The 19335-nt window shown below is 42.4% G+C and overlaps 1 protein-coding gene across 1 annotated transcript in view; it reads right to left on the bottom strand.

The window, feature by feature from the left end:
* Positions 1 to 1131: 1131 nt before the first annotated feature.
* tbc1d12a (TBC1 domain family, member 12a) overlaps positions 1132 to 19335 on the bottom strand; it is a 44063-nt gene continuing 25859 nt past the window's right edge. Inside the window, 10 exon segments of the mRNA XM_036593350.1 lie at positions 1132 to 1584; positions 2791 to 2946; positions 2948 to 3050; positions 6693 to 6802; positions 8436 to 8564; positions 9801 to 9872; positions 10457 to 10551; positions 15448 to 15528; positions 15705 to 15811; positions 19033 to 19150. Coding sequence (XP_036449243.1) covers positions 1516 to 1584; positions 2791 to 2946; positions 2948 to 3050; positions 6693 to 6802; positions 8436 to 8564; positions 9801 to 9872; positions 10457 to 10551; positions 15448 to 15528; positions 15705 to 15811; positions 19033 to 19150 — 1040 coding nt within the window. The 3' untranslated portion in view covers positions 1132 to 1515.

Here is a 19335-nt window from a genome sequence, read left to right as displayed (position 1 = left end):
TGGTTCCTACCCTGTGTGACACTTAAAAAAGATGGTTCTTTAAGGGTTCTGTAGTAAAGGCAATGGTTCTATTTAGCTCCTCTCTATTTAGTTAGCATGAAATCATTCTTCACATTGATGGAGAATGTGTTGTATACATTCTACTAAAACCTTTTTAAAAATAGTTATACACTTTTAAAAAAGATGGTTCAATGGTTCTTTAGTAAAGAAAATGGTTCTATATAGAACCATTAACACTCAAAGAACCCTTTGCGCGATTAAAGGGTTCTTTGCATGGTGAAATCGTTCTTCAGATTGAAGGAGAATGTACTGCATACAGTTCTACATAGAAGAGTTTTGAAAATGGTTCTATATAGTACCAAAATGGGTTCTTCAGCGTGACATCATAACAACAGAAGAACCCCTTTTTAAAAAGAAACATTCTCCATCAATCTGAAGATCTATTTCACTGTGAGAAAGAACCCTTTAATCATGCAAAGGGTTCTTTGAGAGTTCATGCTTCTATATAGAACCTTTTTCATGTCCATTTTCTGACTCCAGTTCCCTAAACACACTCAACCGACTGACCAACACGTAACAGAAGCTGGCCTCTCAATGAAACCCAATTCAGGACTGAAAAAGAGAGATATTCAGTTACTTTTCAGTAACTTTCAGTTTTCAGTTAAATATTTATAATGGTAATAAAATAGATGAAGAGTGGTCTCGGACCTTTGCACAGTACTGTATATATATATATATGTGTGTGTGCACTCATGAGTTCTACAGGGCTTGGCACTAGTTTATAACAGCTTATTAGACGGCTGGTAGACGGGAACAGGAATTCCACTAATGTAGGGCTGCACCATTAACCGTACTGTGGCCTTCGCAAGTAGCCCATTGCCAAAGGCCACAATGAAAGTATTGCTTTTAGTACAATGGCTGCTGCATTGTAATCAAGCAACTGGGGTTCTAAACACTAATGCACAAGCACTCTAATCAATCCCAGTCCCTTCTGTGGAGTGTGTCAAGAGGGCATTGACCAATCTCTGATGATGCCGTTGAGTGTTCTGCTGGGTTTAGGGCAAATCGAGGGTCCATCGTGGGAGTGACCACGTATTGCACTCAATTAATTACAATCACAATAGTCAAAACGACCTCAATTAGAGAGTTTATTGTAATCATGCAGCCCTACAGCTGCGGCAGCATGGATGTGCTTGTGTGTGTGTGTGTGCGATATTGGGTTGGAATGTGTGTGTATGTGAGTGTGAGAGTGTATTATCAAGAGTAACATTGAAAAGGCTGGCACATGAGATGGAAACCTGACACACAAGAATGTTCTTTCCACGCAAGACGGACGTGTGGCCGAATTCAGCCAGCAGTCCAGATCCACAAAGTCTCTTCACTGCCATAGAATGACTGGAGTCTGCCTCCTTAATACTGTAGAGGACAAGATGAAGACAGACAATGGCCTTCTCTCCATCATAAAAACAAAGTGACTTCATAAGCAGTCCCGAGGCAGCCGTCAGCCATTAGCCGTTAGCTTCTCAACGCAGGACTGGCTGTTTTATCAGTCTCTTTAGGTCCATCTTTCAGGGCAGAGAACACCTGCAGGAGAGAGAGAAAGAGATTGGCACACAAACCACCAAAATGACCTGGATGACTTTAAATAAATATTTATCAGGCATAACATTATGACCACCTTCTTGTTTCTACGCTCATTGTCCATTTTATCAGCTCCACTTACTATATAGGTGCACTTTGTAGTTCTACAGTTACAGACTGTAGTCCATCTGTTTCTCTGCATACTTTGTTAGCCCCCTTTTACCCTGTTCTTCAGTGTTCAGGACCCCCATGGACCCTCACAGAGCAGGTACTGTTTGGGTGGTGGATCATTCTCAGCACTGCAGTAACACTGACGTGGTGGTGGTGGTGTGTTAGTGTGTGTGTTGCGCTGGTCTGAGTGGATCAGACACAGCAGTGCTGCTGGAGTTTTTAAACACCTCAGTGTCGCTGCTGGACTGAGAATAGTCCACCAACCAAAAATATCCAGCCAACAGCGTCCTGTGACCACTGATGAAGGACTAGAGGATGACCAACACAAACTGTGTAGCAGCAGATGATCTATCGTCTCTGACTTTACATCTACAAGGTGGACCAACAAGGTAGGAGTGTCTAATAGAGTGGACAGTGAGTGGACACAGTGTTTAAAAACTCCAGCAGCACTGCTGTGTCTGATCCGCTCATACCAGCACAACACACACTAACACACCACCACCACATCAGTGTTACTGCAGTGCTGTATGATCCACCACCCATTTTTTTGGGGATTTTTACCTAGTTTTCTCCACAATTTAGTCGTCTCCAATTCCACCCACTAGTTAGGACTCCGCCAATCACACAGTACCATCAGTGCTAGGAGGGTGAAGGCTAACACAGGCTTCCTCCGAGTCCTGTGAAGAGCCACCGCATCTTTTTGAACTGCCGCTCACGCAACGTCACTGGACAGCCAAACGGGCTAGTAGGAAAGCGCCAACCGCCAGATCTGTTACGTCAGCCAACAGCATTGCGTTGAGTGATGGGGGGAGAAGTGGGGGCCGTCCTACCCACCCAGAGAGGCCAATTGTTCCCTCTTACACTCCCGGCCACGGATGGCTGTGGCCTCACCAGGGATCGAACTCACGATCTCCTGATGATAGGGCCAACACTTAGACGGTTGCACCACTCTCTGCACTCTCTGCATCTCTGCACACTTTCAACACAATTCCACAATTAATCTGCTCGTGATAAAACATGTGTGCAGTCTGTTTTTACCTGGTTCCACCTCCGGTTGTTGCTGAGCATGTGTGTGTTGGCTATGCAGGTGAAGAGTGTGTGCGCTGGAGTGTTCTCCGGGAGGCGGGACAGGAACTGTGCGCTGTGTATAAAGTCCATCTGCAGGAGCACATCCTGATAGAGGCGAAGAATTCCCTAATCCGGTTCGGAATAACGCCTCCTCCCCATCCCGGCAAAACAGGTCCCACACGCGACAAGCCACGTCCAACGGCAACGACTTGCTGTACAGCGTGAAGATCCTGTGTACACAAACACACACACAGGCTTGTACGATCTATATCTCACATTGTTCTGAGGGTTTATATGACTTTTGTGTGGGTTCATATATAAAACACAGTTATCACTGAAACAGGCTGTTTTGTTAGTGGGCTTTTAAGACTCTGTATATATGTAAATTATCTCTGCTCTGATTGGTTTTCCTGTGTTGCATCTGCGTGTGCAGATGAAAGCAAACGAAAGATCTCAGGTCAACAGTGGGTATGCGCTGAAAAAAAGGCTAAAGTCCAGGTGTCTTTATTGTGTTTAATGAAACAAACCAAAATTCAAGTAACATCTGGGCAAATAATGTAAATTTCAATTTGCCATTTTATTTACACTTTTGAATAAAAGCATAAATGTATGAAACATAAAAACTACAAGGTAATAAAGAAAACATTTTTATTCTTGATCAAATCTGCTTTTAATAGGACAAAACGGAGCTGCCAATAAATAAAAATAGCATAGTTGGTCATGATGACAAATTCTATTATTTTTAAGAATAGTTTGCTACAGACGTGCTGCAGGAGACTTCTCTTTCTGTTTTTGGCAATATGATACTTTGTTATCGTGATATGTCACAAATACGCTTTTCTGCGCATATCATGGATATTGTCAGTATATGAACACTGACTGACTGTACTTCATTACACAGTGAGCATAATTAGGTCTGTTTAAAGGGATTTAGTGTAGTTTAGTTTGTGCAATACTGAATAAAGAAGCCATGTTTTCAAGTGGAATCAAACCTGTAGTGCAGAAGTCAAACCTGTAGTGCATAAATCGCTTGTCTAATGTCCCTTATAGAAACTCTAAAACAGACGACTTTCACCCAGTGGTTACCCGTTATCTTGACATGTTGTTTGTAGTTCTATTTAATCTTTTGCATATTTTTTCGGCCACAATTTTTCTCTTTTGTCCAAAAAACTGAAAGGGACACTTTCACTTTCAGTGCATCTCTATGATAACTGTTTTACTAGAGTTCATGTAAACATACTCAATGATACTCATACAAAGCAGCCCCAACTCTAACCTTAGGCTTTGTTCACACAGCAGGTAAAAGTGGCCCAAATCCGATCTTTTTCTCCATATGTGACACAGATGTGTGTCAGTGTGAACAGATAAACACACTGAATCTGCCATTTTCAATTGCGATTTGAGACACTTTCATATGTGGTACTGAAATCCGATACGTATCCGATCTGCGGCAATGTGACTGAGTCTGAACAGCCAGATCAAAATTCATGCGACTTTCATGTCAATCCAGCTCGACATTCATCATCGTTTCGTGCTGCTGAGACTCATAAACATTTAGGCTGATGTTTCTGTCCAAAAAAATTAGAAGAGACTGATCACACCCTCCGTGTTTGAAGAGATTTCTAAAGAAATAGCCGAACGAGGCTGCAGCGTCAAAGAACAGTTAAAAGTCTGAAAGCAAACTTTAAAGAATCCGAGGACGCGAACCAAAGAAGGGACCGCGCCCTTTTTACGGCTCGAACACATTCTGGGTGATGAGCCCAGCTGTCAGTCAGTGAAGCTTCATGATGGCTCCTGTGATGCTGGCGAAGATGAAGCTGATCCTCCGGGAGCGACTGGCGTTCGTTCATATTCATGACTGTTTACCTCTGGATGAGCCGTGAAGCAGCGTGACGCTCTGTTCTTTTTCGCATGTGGGTCAGTTTAGGAGCTGATCTGTTCAGACTGATGTCAAATACAGATCACATTTAAAAGATAATGTGAACAGCTAAACAAAAAAATCAGATTTGGTGAGAAAAGATTTGGGCCACTTTTACCTGCTGTGTGAATGTAGCCATAGTCACTAAGGGGAGAAAATGAATACAGAAAAAGTTTTTTTTTTTAACGTACATTTGTCACATCTAAAGCTCTAAGGGTGCGTTTACACTTGTTCGGTTCCACTGGGTCCAGATCAAAGCAGAAAATGATACATTGTTGCATTTTAGTTGTGGTTTGCTTCGCGTTCACAGTGACATATTTAACTTCGAACCAAGAAATGTAGTGGCTCACTGCTGTAACAAAAACAGACAAACCTCAGTGCCTCAGCCCTTAGAAACCTAAAATTTCTGGTATTTTTTGGGTCAATTACAATTGCAATTATAAAGTATTTACATGTGACGGTCACACATACCATATGTTATTTTCAGGAGACCCTGGGCTGCTCAGATATGCCATTGTTTGACATGTGAATGCTCACAGAAATTTGTTATCTTTATGAATTTGGGTCATTTCTGATCAAAAATTTACCCAGTGCCTGCTAAATTTGTTTTTTTTAATTACAGAGATCTTGAAAACAAGTGCAGTTGTAGTTATCTTCTCTGAAATTGTTAGTCTGGAGTGTCTGTGAGCTGAAAGTGCAAATATGTTGATGGTGATTCATTCTATTAGTTGTTATTAGTAAAAATAAACAATTAGCATGTTTTTTTATTGATTTTCTGTCCTCTTGGATTCATGATCAGTGCTAAAACTCTGATACACAGCAAGAGAGGCTTTATTTTTAATTACAAACTGAGCTGCATATTTAATATCAGATATTTTTAATACTCAAAATCAATGTAAACTGAAAGCCCTTTGTTTATAATATGAAGGCTGAAAGCAGAGATGTAGTATAACAGTAGCGAGTGGGTTTGGGTGATTTGGGTGGATCTCTGGCTGACTGATGGTCACAGGTGGATGAAATCACTCTGGATGGTGAAGCAGAGTCTGATGAGTGATCTGATGTGTGAATCATGCCGCTGTTTTAACCCTTTGTTGGAATATGAAGGCCAAACAGCAGAGCAATAATATCAGGATTTTAGGTGATTTTCCAAGCCAAATTACTCACTGATACTGATGCCACAGCTCGACGACGTCATGCTTGCTAGTTTGGGGCGGGTCGGCTGAATGTCCTGATATGTGGATCATGTTTGTATCTTAAACTGTTCTGAAGTTATGAAGGCTAGAGGTGACCGTTTTGCCCACAAATTGCAGTCTCCATGTCCTAAGGGTTAATATATAACTTATGCAGTCAAATGTGTATATCAAGTATTTAATAATGACTTCAAATGTGCCTCAGCCTCGGTTTAAACCGAAACTATCCGTTCTATAATTACTGATTCAGAGTTTATGAAGAGATAATAAAACACGAGCAAGTGTCAAAACAGCATCAGAACCTTTTCTATGAACCAAAAAGTTCTGCAGAGAGGAGACGACATCTTCAATCTGTATTGTGTTCATACTTCAAACAAACTGCACCAGAATTCGTCTGGAAGTGAACTAAGACCGACCTACTCAGGGGGTCTCGGTCCACTTATCTGGTGCGAACCAGATGTTCAATGGCAGTGCTGTCGTTTGCTCTAACGAAGCACACTAACAGAGCAATCGCACCAGGCTTCGTTTTGATCGAACCAAACCTGCCAAGTCTGAACACACCCTAAAAGCAAAACCTACCCAACTGCTCCACCCTCAACATGGAAATGAATTACATTCCACAGTTAGAGCCATTTTCCACCAGGGGGCACTGCTGAGCTATGTTGTTTCTCATGTGACTGGCTTCCCGTACAAAAAAGAAAGGCTGTAATTAAGACGAACAGCTGCTCTTCCATTCTGATGTGAAACGCCTGGTCTGGACTCACCAGTCTATGAGGTAAAAGTCTGGAGTCAGACTGTTGTTCTGGAAGTGCTGGAACAATTTGGGCAGATTCTCCTCAAAGAAAACCTCAAACGCTGCAAAGTACTTCAGCATCTAAACACAAAGGCACAAACACAGACAACAAAGCAGTACAAATAAATACGTAACCGTGAGTGAAAGTAAACTCTCAGACGTCAAACTTTTTGTCAGAAATAACAAAAGCATGACACAATTTCACAGAATTTTTTTTCAATTTTAGCTCATTGAAACAGGCAATTCTGCTGAAAAGCGCAGATTCTAGATTTTCGCTCCAGCTGTGTTTAGAAGTATAAGAGGAGATATGATTTATGAAACATTACTATTATGTTTATGGTTGTATGGTCTTGTTTTGCACATAAAGCATCTTTTACATTTTTGTCACTGACATCGAAAACAAATGGAAAAACTCAGAAGCACAGACTCAAACCTGTCTGCACTGCTTTAGTTACCATGCAAATTATTAACCTCTTATGCTCATGAGTATATTTCCGTTTTCCCATCTGAATTTATGCCCAAATCGTAAAGCAAATTATTCAGTAACTGCATTAAATAAATGTAAAGTTTTGGTTTTTTTTGGTAAAAGATCCCCTCAAATGAACAGAATGTGTTTTATGATCATAAACATTATGCCATGTGTTTACAATTTACTGCTGGAAGCCAAAAATTTTAGACGCTCTTTGTATTTCTTTTATAAAAATTTTTTTTTCGGTGCAGATCACTGAAGAGCCGCCATCTGAGATCCAGTTTATAGCTCAGATTTGTGGAAAAATGGGTCAACTGAATTCAGCTTCTTTCACTACTAAGTTTTAAAATACATTACCCATCTATTTGACTGGAAAGAAGACAGTTACAGCTCTATTACACAGATGATGTACAAAATAATTATGTAATATAAACGTACAGAAAAATGACAGTACTGTCTCTAGACTTCTAAGAGTTAAGTGAAATTCCTCATGCGCAACTTTCACATAACTGGGTCACAGATGGTTAAAACAAATGCTGACTACACACATACTGCTGTATGCAAAAGTTTGGGCACCCCTAGTTTAAACATTCTCTACAGAAAACAGGCTTCTGCCTATTTGAATGCACAAGTACTGTTTTTTTTTCTGGGGGGAGGTAATAAAACAAAATGTGGCCTGTGCAAAAGTTATGGCACATTTCATCTTATTCTATTTTTTCCCCATATCATAAGCTAAGCAAATAAATAGAAATTGTGCACAAAACTTGCACAAAAATGTTGGAGTGTGTTCCCTGCAGACATAACTTACTTGCACTTGCAAAATCAACCAAACACATAATTTGGCCGGGAAGCCCAAACCTTCGCATCCAACTGTGTGCGCAGCAAATTAGATTAAGTGGCCCTTATTAGTCCCACAACGGGGAAATTTCACCTTTGCATTTTAACCCATCCGTGCAGTGAAACACCACATACACACTAGTGAACACACACACTAGGGGGCAGTGAGCACACTTGCCCGGAGCAGTGGGCTGCCCTAGCCACAGCGCCCAGGGAGCAGTTGAGGTTTAGGTGCCTTAGCACTTCAATCACGTACTGTCAGCTCAGGGGATCGAACCGGCGACCTTCTGGTCACAGGGCGTGTTCCCTAACCTCCAGCTCATGACTTAGCATGGTGTAATTTCTTGTGAATGTTTCAGCAGGGCGTGGTTTACTTTAAAAAGTTTTATGAGGGGGGCTGTGTTTTACCAGATCGTGGTCCACCCTGAAGAAGGCCATTTGGCAGGGTTTGTTGAGGAGGTTGGCAAAGGCAATAAAGGCGTCCGCCTCCTCAAGGTTCAGAATGAGGACAGCAGCAATGAAGGACATTCCCTGCACCTGAAAACAGACACACACACCATAACATCTCCAACTTGCCATACTGGTGAAAGACAGTGGGGCAGCTTATCTGACACCACCACCACCTGCAGGGCTGTATGAAGTGCAGTAAGACGACGTGTTAAAACTCCACAGATGGGAGCTGCTAATATCAGCAGTCTACATTAACGATGCTCCGAAATAAACATTCTTGGCCAAAAAATACTCTCTAAAATTTACAGTCTGTGGGCTACAGGATGTAAACAGAACCCAACAACATCCAAAAGAGCAATAAATTCTATTGTTTTTAACAAAGCTGACATAAACTCCTTATTCGGAGGTCATGTGTTTTCACACACTTCCTCTTGTGTTCTGTTTAGTCATCATAGGTCCCAATCCCAATATCGGACTGTGGCATGTGCCCGTCTCCTGGGTCTGAGGACGGCTGCGAGAGCTCCTGAGCGGACAGCGACAGACTCTGCCTCGGTCACCACCCCTGCTCTCCAGCTTGGCCACCAGGATTGAACGTTAGGCAAATTAAAGTGGCCTCGTTGTGGGACTGGAGGCGGTGCCCAGGGGGCGGGGTTCAGGACACGTACGCCATCCCCCACTCCCTCGCACATTTCATCCTCTCCCCGTTGTTCCTGCCGGCTCTTGCCGCTGTCCTCGGGGCCCAGGGGACGGGCGCATGACACACGGACTAATAGCAATGACTACATTTCTGAGAACTATACGCGGATCAGGCATAACATTATGACCACCTCCTTGTTTCCACGCTCATTGTCCATTTTATCAGCTCCACTTACTATATAGGTGCACTTTGTAGTTCTACAGTTATAGACTGTAGTCCATCTGTTTCTCTGCACACTTTGTTAGCCCCCTTTTACCCTGTTCTTCAGTGGTCAGGACCCCCATGGACCCATGGATCCACTCAGACCAGCACAACACACACTAACACACCACCACCACGTCAGTGTTACTGCAGTGCTGAGAATGATCCACCACCCGAATAGTACCTGCTCTGTGAGGGTCCATGGGGGTCCTGACCACTGAACAACAGGGTAACAAAGTATCAGAGAAACAGATGGACTACAGTCTGTAACTGTAGAACTACAAAGTGCACCTATATAGTAAGTGGAGCTGATAAAATGGACAATGAGCGTAGAAACAAGGATAATGTTATGCCTGATCGGTGTATATACAGCTGTCAATATTTCAGTTAGATCTACCTGGAGGTGCAGTATGAGAGATACTCACATAGCCTACATCTGGTCTATAACACGTGTACGCCCCCAACACGCTGTGCAACAAGTCATGGTAGGGTCCACCCTTCAGAGAAGGAGAGAAAGAAAGAAAAGTTATACAGTAACTAAAGCCATGTTCACAATCACTTCAGGGCATGTTCTGGTATCCATTTATTCATCTGTAAATATTAACATGCTTTGCCTTCATGCCAAAAACAAGCAGTCGAGCATCAACAGAGCAATTACTTCTGTTTAATTTCCCAACATTGAGGAAACACCACAAAGAGAGGTTCAAAGACAGGATCGATTATAAAGGGGGCTGCACAATATATCATTTGTTGATCATTATCATGATATTGGTCCTTACGATGCTGATATCTCAGCAGCAAATAATGCAGAAGCTACATTTGATGTGTCTGATTCGATTATCACAATCAAATCATCAGACGTTATGCTGAGTGTTGATGTATGTTTTTTTTCAATTTATACTATACCGACAACGTGCAGCAGTATAACAAAAATAATCCATTTTAATCCCCCCCAATTCCTCCTTTAGATGCACCACTTCCACTGCTGGAGTGATGATTAGCTCCATTATCAGGGTCACAATTGGACCCCTGCAGCCTACTAATCTCAAAATGATGTTCAAAGCAAGTGTCTCCATCTCACCTTCTGGAATATGTAGAGGGAGGGGAAGGTCCTGAAGATGTCCAGCTTGATCAGGTCTAAACTGGACTCCCTGTCTGCCAGCGACGCACCACAATCTCAATTAGCAAAAGAAACAGAAATAAATAACAAATCAACTTAAGTGTTAAAAAACTCCAACTCCGTGACGATGAACGAGAACAAACATACATACTGCAGTACGCAAAACTTCACCACCCCTGGTCAAAGGACGTTTTGTTGATTTTCCAAGCGAAAATAAGTTAACAGCAGTGAACAAATTCAAATGTGGCATTTATTTGCTGAGTTTAACAAACTGGAAAAACTAAAATAAACAGAAATGTTTCAGAACTTTTGGACTGGCCACATTTTAGGTTTTATCTTCTTCCCCAAATATAAATAAAGTACAGCAAAAAAAATTCATTGAAAAAAAAAAAAACATTTATAAAACATGTACTTTAACCAGGGTTATCCAAACTTTTGCATGCATACAACTGTATACATACTAGAGTGGGCGATTTGAGCTCAAATATATATCATGGTATTTTCTAGTTTTCAGATGATAACGACTCCCTGATATTGATTTATAGCAGTAGCAATAATAATAACAACAACAAAACAAAGCAAAAATATTAAAAAAAAAAAACCAGACAGTTCCAGTCCTAAAATCTGATTGGCTGAGTCGCATTCGAACCCGCTGTAAAATCCACAATGTAACACGGCTGTGACGCCTCACAACAACTGAACTCTGCATTACTGCACTATGGCACGAAAAACCCTTCTGCTGTTAATGGATTAATCTTTGACTCTAAAGCTGATCAGAGCACCGACTGTACTGATGAACTAAGAACACGTTTTTTTGTTTAAACTGAGGGGCTGACAGCTTATTTTCTTAACTAGAACTAGGCTGGTCAGATAGCCAACCGGCTAAAAGAGCCAACAGCCTAAACAGCTCCATCATTAATATTACAGGCTTGAATTAAAGCACTCACGATATGATTCAGTGGAAAACGGCAGTATAGAAGTCTAAAGAATGTCACCTGAATGTCCCTACACGCTTCAAACGTCCCGTGTTTCGGTCAGAAGTCACATCAAACCCAGACTGAATCCCAAACGGCTCCGTTCTCCCTAGCTAAATAGTGAGCTGTGTGAACATTAAGTTTAGCTTCTGCTGCCTAATACTGCACTGCTCATCGAGTATGAATGTGTCCGAGTCCCAAATGACCATTTTTAGTGGTATTTTGCTCTGTTGGGCTGCAGGAGTCAGTATTTAAACTCCTACGTAGTGCACTATGTAGCGAGCAGGGAGCCATTTGAGATTCAGCCCCAGCGTGAGAAAAGTGGCGTCGTCAGACTGACAGAAGACTCACAGTGGTAATTTGGTGACCAGAAAGTACTTATAAACAAAGTATTTACAGTAAACAGTGCTGTTTTATTATATGTTCACTGTTATACGACAAAAAGTTTTAAAAATCATGAAATTTCTGCAGTGTACAGTGATGGGCGGCCGAACGTTCTTCGCCTCATTTGGCAGTCCATGGGTGCTTAACAACGATACCGTACTCTAAAGGAACTACATTTCTTGGCGGAATACTTTTATGTCGGTTGTTATTAATATTAACTTAAATAATTATCTAAAATATTGCGCATTTTAATATATTTTATGTTGGCTGCCGTTTTACAAAAGCAATAAACCACTTGAGGCTGTGTGTTACTGCAATTTTATCACGGGGACGGGAGTTTTAGGTAGAAAGAACAACCTTCCCTGTGATAAAATCGCAGTAACCCATGGCCTCTCGTGGCTAACTGCTTGAATAATAACCACTACTACAGCTATTACTGCTGTCATCATTTCTATTATTATTATTATTGCAGCGACTGTGTTTGCCCTTCAAAACAAATAAAAAAATAAAAAGGTTCATTTTCAACTTAAACAAGAAAAAAAACTGACTGTGTGCAAGTGAAAAGTTGGGCTTTCTTCACTGTGCAATCTCTAACATGCAATCTTGTTGCTACCTCAGTTCCCTTTTATGAGGTCGTTCTCTCAAACAGCTGATTCTGTCTACCTCCCCACTCATTCTCAATTCCCTTTTGCACTTCGCAGCTGCTAAAAAAAAACCCCAAAAAAACACTTTGACCGTTTGCTTAGTCAAGTTTACCACGTTATATTTACCCCTCGCCTGATGGCTGGGTTTTACAAGCTGATTCATCCGTGCTTGTTTAGTTCACCACTCAGGGTGGATCTGTTTGGTTTAACAGAGTAAAAATAGAAACCATCACAGAGTAATAACTTGCCTATTACGGTCAGCAAAAAAACAGATACCATTGCTGACACACTACTGAGCCAAGGAGTCCAAAAAGGAAGCCAAAGGCCCAGTCCCATTTCACCCCTCGCCCCTACCACTGAGCCCTTAGCCCTCTGTTTTGCACATTCACGTTTAGGGGTAGGGTGCCCCGATTCTTGTTGAGATAGAGAGGTGTGGTGAAGTGTTGGGGCTACATGATCCCTCCAAACGGAGGTTTTTCAGAGACTCCAATCAGAGAGTTATGAGAAAAAAAGAAAAACCGGCGAGATGGAGAACAAGAGACCGAAGAAACCCACAAATGTGAGAATTTTCTCTGTTAAAAAATTACGATAATCACTGTATTATCTTAGTTTAATGTCGTTTCAGTGTATTATGGTCATAACAAGCATAAAAAAATCGCTAATGGCATGCTAATGTATCGGTAGCTAGCTAGTTAACTTACCATTCCACCTTAAATAGTCCAGCAGTTCTGACGCCTGAAGCGCCAGAATGTAACGGCTGCACCATTTAAAGTCGAACGAGAAAATTCGAACAAGAAGCTGGTGAATATCTGATTTCAGCTTCATATCACTGAAGAATTAGTGTTGGGTGATAATAAATAATTGCCCCCCTCTCAAGCCCAGCAGTGAGGAGCTGAACTTTACCCTCCTCTGCTGTCACTGAAGACGGGCCAGGGCGCCTACAGAGCAGCGCTAGTAGCTGTTAATGAAGCAATGTTTTTTTTTTTTATCTGAGGGTCCCATTTCGTGGGGCAAGATTTCAACCACTACCCCTTGTAACTCGGTTCCAAGGGGTTAGAGTGACACTCGAAAAAAAACAAGGGATAGGGTTAAAAAGAAGAAATGGGATTGGGCCTAAATGTGTTTGACTGACTACAGCAAAGTCTCTGGTTGTGAGACAAACGGACTGGACCCACAGCGAAAAAGTCGTCAGACAAGGACAAGGAGACGCAGGACTGGAGGAAGGTCACAAAGGATTCAGGATTGGTGGAGGAAACCTCAATATCCTTCTATACTTTGATGACATTCATAGCTGAAAATCTAGAGATTAGTGCTGGGCGATATGACCTCAAATCAATATCACGATTAATTGAATGTTTTACCTCGATTACGATTATTTTGTTTCGTTTTTTGCCCTCATAGTTCACTGAAGGTTTGTACTGAATTTACTCTGCATATCTTAATGTAAATCATCTCAACAGCCAGATCGGATTTCACGCAGCTTTCACGTCAATCCAACTTGACATTCATCATAATTTCGCGCTGCTGAGACTCATCAACATTTGGGCTGATGTTTCTGTACAAACAGTAGAAAAGACTCATCCAAAACCCTCCGTGTTTGAAGAGATTCTGAAAGAAATGTCCGAACGCTGCCGCAGGAGAACGAGGCTGCAGCGTCAAAGAACAGTTAAAAGTCTGAAAGCAAAGTTTAAAGAATCCAAGGAGACGAGAACCAAAGAAGTGACCGCGCCCTTTTTACGGCTCAAACATATTCTGGGTGATGAGCCCAGCTGTCAGTCAGTGAAGCTTCATGATGGCTCCTGTGATGCTGGTGAAGATGAAGCTGAACCTCCGGGAGTGATTGGCGTTCACTGGCCGTCATGATTGGTTACCTCTGGATGAGCCGCGTGAAGCAGCGTGACGCTCTGTTCTTTTGCGCATGTTGGTCAGTTTAGCTGATCTGTTCAGACTGATGTCGAATACAGATCACATTTAAAAGATAATGTGAACAGCCAAACAAAGAAAATCAGATTTGGGCCACTTTTACCTGCTGTGTGAACAAGCCTTAGCTTCCATGTCGCAGAGTGGACGTGGCAGAGTCACGTGATACACAGTTTTTAAGGGGGCAGTACATGAACACACAGAGTGGGGAGAGGATTAACAGAATTAAAAAAAAACCCCCAAAAAAAAACCCAAATAACCGACCTGGGCAAGATTACGTCAATGTTGGTCTAGATCACTTTTTTGCGATTAACTGCCCAGCCCTACTAGAAACCTGAAGGCCTTAAGAAAAGTTAAAGAACAGAGTGAAAAGGTGGGACTTCAGCTCAATGTGAAGAGGACAAAGGCTCTGACAACAAGACTGCTAACTCCTCAAGTGATGGAGAAATGGTGCACTGCAGCTTGAAAAGATCTTCAAATGCAGGCATTTGTCTCTACAAACAAAGATCAGGATTGTCCAGGCTGTGGTCTTCTCTGTGGTTCTTCATGGATGTGAAAGCTGGACAATAAACAAGCGAAACATGGATATACCGAAGCCTTTGAACTCTGGTGTTGGCGAAGACTTCTGAAAGTATATTTGTTGGCAAAGAAAAAAAAAAATTAAGGCCCACCTCCAACTCGAAGCCCAAACTGAAGCTCCTATTTTGGACGTATCCTGAGAAGAACCAATTCATCTGAAAAGACATTATGCTTGGAAGAGGAGACGGTAAAAGAGGAAGAGGACGACCAACAGCAAGATGGGTGAATACAAGCATAGGAATCATGAACCAGCCAATCAGAAACCCAAAGACCCAAACAGAAGACAGGATATTCTGGAGAAACACTGTCCACATCGTTGCCTAATACATACACACAAACAGAATCACATGCCTCTTTTAACCTCAAATGGAGCATTCAGAGCACTAAAAAATGTAGGTCAGTAAAGGTCAGTAAAGTAAAGGTCAAGCCCAACAAGGAAATGAATACATACCCTCATTCTCACTGACCGAGCTCGTCTCATTAAAACTCCGCCACTTCTCTTTGGCTCTAGACAGGAAGATCTCATACAGTTCTGGAAAGACACACACAAACGAGAGTCCACTTTAAATCCTGCTGGTCACTATAATGACACTTCAGTTCTTATTGTCATTAGTCAGCAGAGCAACATCTGCTGTTAATGAGAAAATGTAATTGTGTTTGTATAGAGGCCAAGAGGTGATCCTAAAAGGCCTATGTTGCCATGGTTACCGGGGGTGATGTTGAGCTCGTTGCCGATGGCGAGGCTCCAGACTTTTCCACGGACGCTGGGGGGCAGACCCTGCCACCAGAGTTCACGAACCCGCCGAGTGTTCCTCCTGCACAGGCAAGCATTTAATCAACTCACTGACCCATTAATCAACTAATCAGAGGGATCCAAGCACCACATTAAAGCACTGCAGTGGCACAGCAGTGAGGTCCTTTAATCATGCTATTAAATTTGCCATTGGACCTTCCAAAGAAAACATACAGCCTTTTAATTTGCGAGGGCTGACTTAGAGGGAAGCTACGGTCTACACATTAAGAAATGCACTGTCGCTACAGGATGCAGAAACGTTAGTTCACGCCTTCATCACGTCCAGGTTAGATTACTGTAACGCTCTGCTTTCTGGTTGTTCCAGCCAAAACCTTAACAAGCTTCAGTTAGTCCAGAACGCTGCAGCCAGAGTTCTCAGCAAAACCAGGAAATTCGACCACATTAGCCCAATTTTGTGTACCTTACATTGGTTGCCAGTTAAATTCCGCATTGAGTACAAAATTCTTCTGCTGACGTATAAAGCTCTGAATGGCCTTGATCCTCAGTACCTCAGTGACCTTATTTCTTACTATCAACCGACACGCCCACTTAGATCACAAGGTGCTGCTCATTATTAGTACCCAGAATAAATAAAGTTACGTCAGGGGGAGGAGCCTTTTCATACAAAGCCCCCCAGCTTTGGAATAGCCTACCAGTCTGTGTTCGGGACTCAGACACAGCCTCCATCTTTAAGTCTAGGCTAAAAACGTACCTGTTTAGTCGAGCCTTTGGTTAATTAGTTTTCCTAACTATGTCCCTCTTATCCCCCCTATTCCCCCCCTCTTTTTCCCTGAGCTGAGCGGCTGCGTGTCCTACGAGGGTCTGACGTGACTGATGCGGCCGGCGCACTGCACAGTGGTGTTAAACTCTATCCACTTATACTGTTTTGTGTCTGTGCTGTTATCCGGTGTCGACCAGAGGAGGATGGGTTCCCCTTTTGAGTCTGGTTCCTCTCGAGGTTTCTTCCTCCTGTTGAGGGAGTTTTTCCTTGCCACTGTCGCCAATGCTTGCTCACTGGGGGACCCGGATTCTCTGTAAAGCTGCTTTGTGACAACATCTGTTGTAAAAGGCGCTATATAAATAAATTTGACTTGACTTGACTACACTCACCGGCCACTTTATTAGAAACACCTTGTAGTCAGGGTATCTGCAGGTATGGGGAGGTTAAATTTTTTAGGGCCAATCCCATTTCACCCCTCGCCCCTACCACTTAGCCCCTACCCCTCTGTTTTGCGTGTTCACGTCTAGGAGTAGGGTGTCCCGATTCTTGTTGAGATAGAGGGGTAGGGCAAAGTGTTTGGGCTATATGGCTCTCCAAACAGAGGTTTTTCAGAGACTCACTCCAAACAGTGTTATGAGAAGAAAAAGAGAAACTGGTGAGATGGCTGAACAAGGGACCAAAGAAACCCATCAAATGTGAGAATTTTCTCAGTTAAAAATTACGACAACCACTGTATTATCGAGGTTTAATGTTGTTTAGAAATGGGATTGGGCCTTAATGCCACTTAGAGACAAATTTAAGACCACTTCCGCAAAAACAAAACAGTAAAAAGCACAGAATGGCATCAGTATTACATTTGCATTTCAAACATAAATTGACAGTTTTGCACAAACAAAAATAAAATTGTCTACAAACTGAAAATAGAGTCTATTTTTTCTGCTATTTTTCTGCAATTCTCTCAGAATCATGATGTGTCTGAGTTCAGTACCCATTGTCTCCAACTCTTCCTTTTTTCTTTCAATTCACACATTTTTTTTTGTTCGCTTAAGCAGTGTGTTTGATTTGGTGATAAGCTGCACCATTAATGCACCAGCCTTTCGCTCAGCTTCCTTCTGCGAGCTGATCGACACCTGAAGCAGAGTTTGCTTCTTTTTTTCAGCTCTGATTGTCGATGATTCTTGATAGCTTCGTTACCGTGTGCAGACACCAGAGCACCTCTGCTCTAAGAGGAGCCGTAGAGCCAAACGTCGTTCGGAGGTCTGTTGTTGCTGCTGCTGTCTCTAAAGCTGGTATCTGAAATGGAGCAGAGCTCTTTGGAACTGAGGTGCAAGACACACAACAGTTCTGGTAAATGTCGGGTGTTTGCTGGCGAGTTTTTGCAACCGCTTTGTGATTCTCGCTCTTCTGTGCGACTCCACGGCTCTTATTCCCACTGTGAAGACCTTCTTACAGTGTGCAACACTCTTCGTACAGATTACCTTGAACTGGATTAACCACGGTGCAAAATTGGGCTTATCCAACCAGTTCTCGCCACATTTACACATCCCTATGCCTGCAGTACCGTCTCTGCTAGCTAAAACAAAGTAATGAACGTACTTGCAATTAGCGCCCCTCTGAGCCATAAATAACGCTGATGGTTCCGTTGAATTCAATCTGCCACAGTAACGTGCATATGAACGTGCATTATCAATAAATTCACACTAAAGTTATCAATAATCTTATCGTTAGTATTTGCACGCATAAGTTAGCAAATAGTACCTTCTGCAAATTATGTCGGTACAAAACTGGCTACCAAGTTCCAGTCCATTTTAATCTGAAGGTCTGTTTCATGTGACTGACTTGGTCAACCTGGAATCGGCTTCACTGTTCATCTGTCGTCTGCACATGTCGAGCGGCCCAGGCGTGCTAGCACTAAGTGACGGAGATACTTGTCGTGACAATCGAGCCACTGTTTTCTAAAAGTTGTAGTTCCGACAAAAAAACAACCACTTTTATCTGCCTGGTTAGGATTTTCCCTACAAATTTACAGAACATCTCAGGTACAGAGGGTCAGAATCGACACATGAGAACTGAGTTTTCTATGAGGGAACGAAGCTGTGGACTGGTTTTGCTTTGTATTCACGCTTCGCCGACATTTCCCTGCCTCGCTCTGACAAATAAAACCATTGGTTTGTTTTACCTGGACGCAGGTATGGATAAGACCGTTTCTGCATGGCGAGGGTTTAAATACTCGAGTGAATTGAGGCCTCAGTCAGGCTGTTCTGTTCTCTGCTGCTGTCCCGACATTGTGTTTTACTTGCCCCGGGCATTCAGGCGATCACTATCGTTGAACCTGTATGAGGTAGATGGAGCTCTAAAATGAGTGGGGCTAGTGAGTGAAAGCACAAGGCAGAGGGATTCTAATAAAGTGAACAAGTGGGTAAATATTCAGAATGGAGGGATGGATGGACAACGGCATGTTTTCAAAAAACAGCTGTCTGAAAGGACGGCAGCTTGGGCAGATTACATGGATGAGCACTCACATGCTTTCCCAGTTGGGCAGAATCTCAGTATTCCAGATAACCATGGCATGGGCGATGTTCTCCTCCTGCCGGTACCTCTCCTTCATCTGCTTCTTTTTACGCTGAGCTTCCTTCATCTCTGACAGGGGAAGGAAGGGAGGGAGAGGAGTGTGAAAGAAAGGAGGGAAGAAAGAAAGAAAACAGGAGGGTGGGATAAAAATAAATAATGGTTTATTATTATGTGCAAACAATCAATGCTTATCAGCACATAGACACACAGGCCTGATCAATATGAAAATGTGATTACTGATACAAGTTAGTTAC

This window comes from Colossoma macropomum, unplaced genomic scaffold (genome assembly GCF_904425465.1).
Source record: "Colossoma macropomum unplaced genomic scaffold, Colossoma_macropomum, whole genome shotgun sequence".
Lineage (NCBI taxonomy): Eukaryota > Metazoa > Chordata > Actinopteri > Characiformes > Serrasalmidae > Colossoma > Colossoma macropomum.
This window is presented reverse-complemented; position numbering and strand designations above follow the sequence as displayed.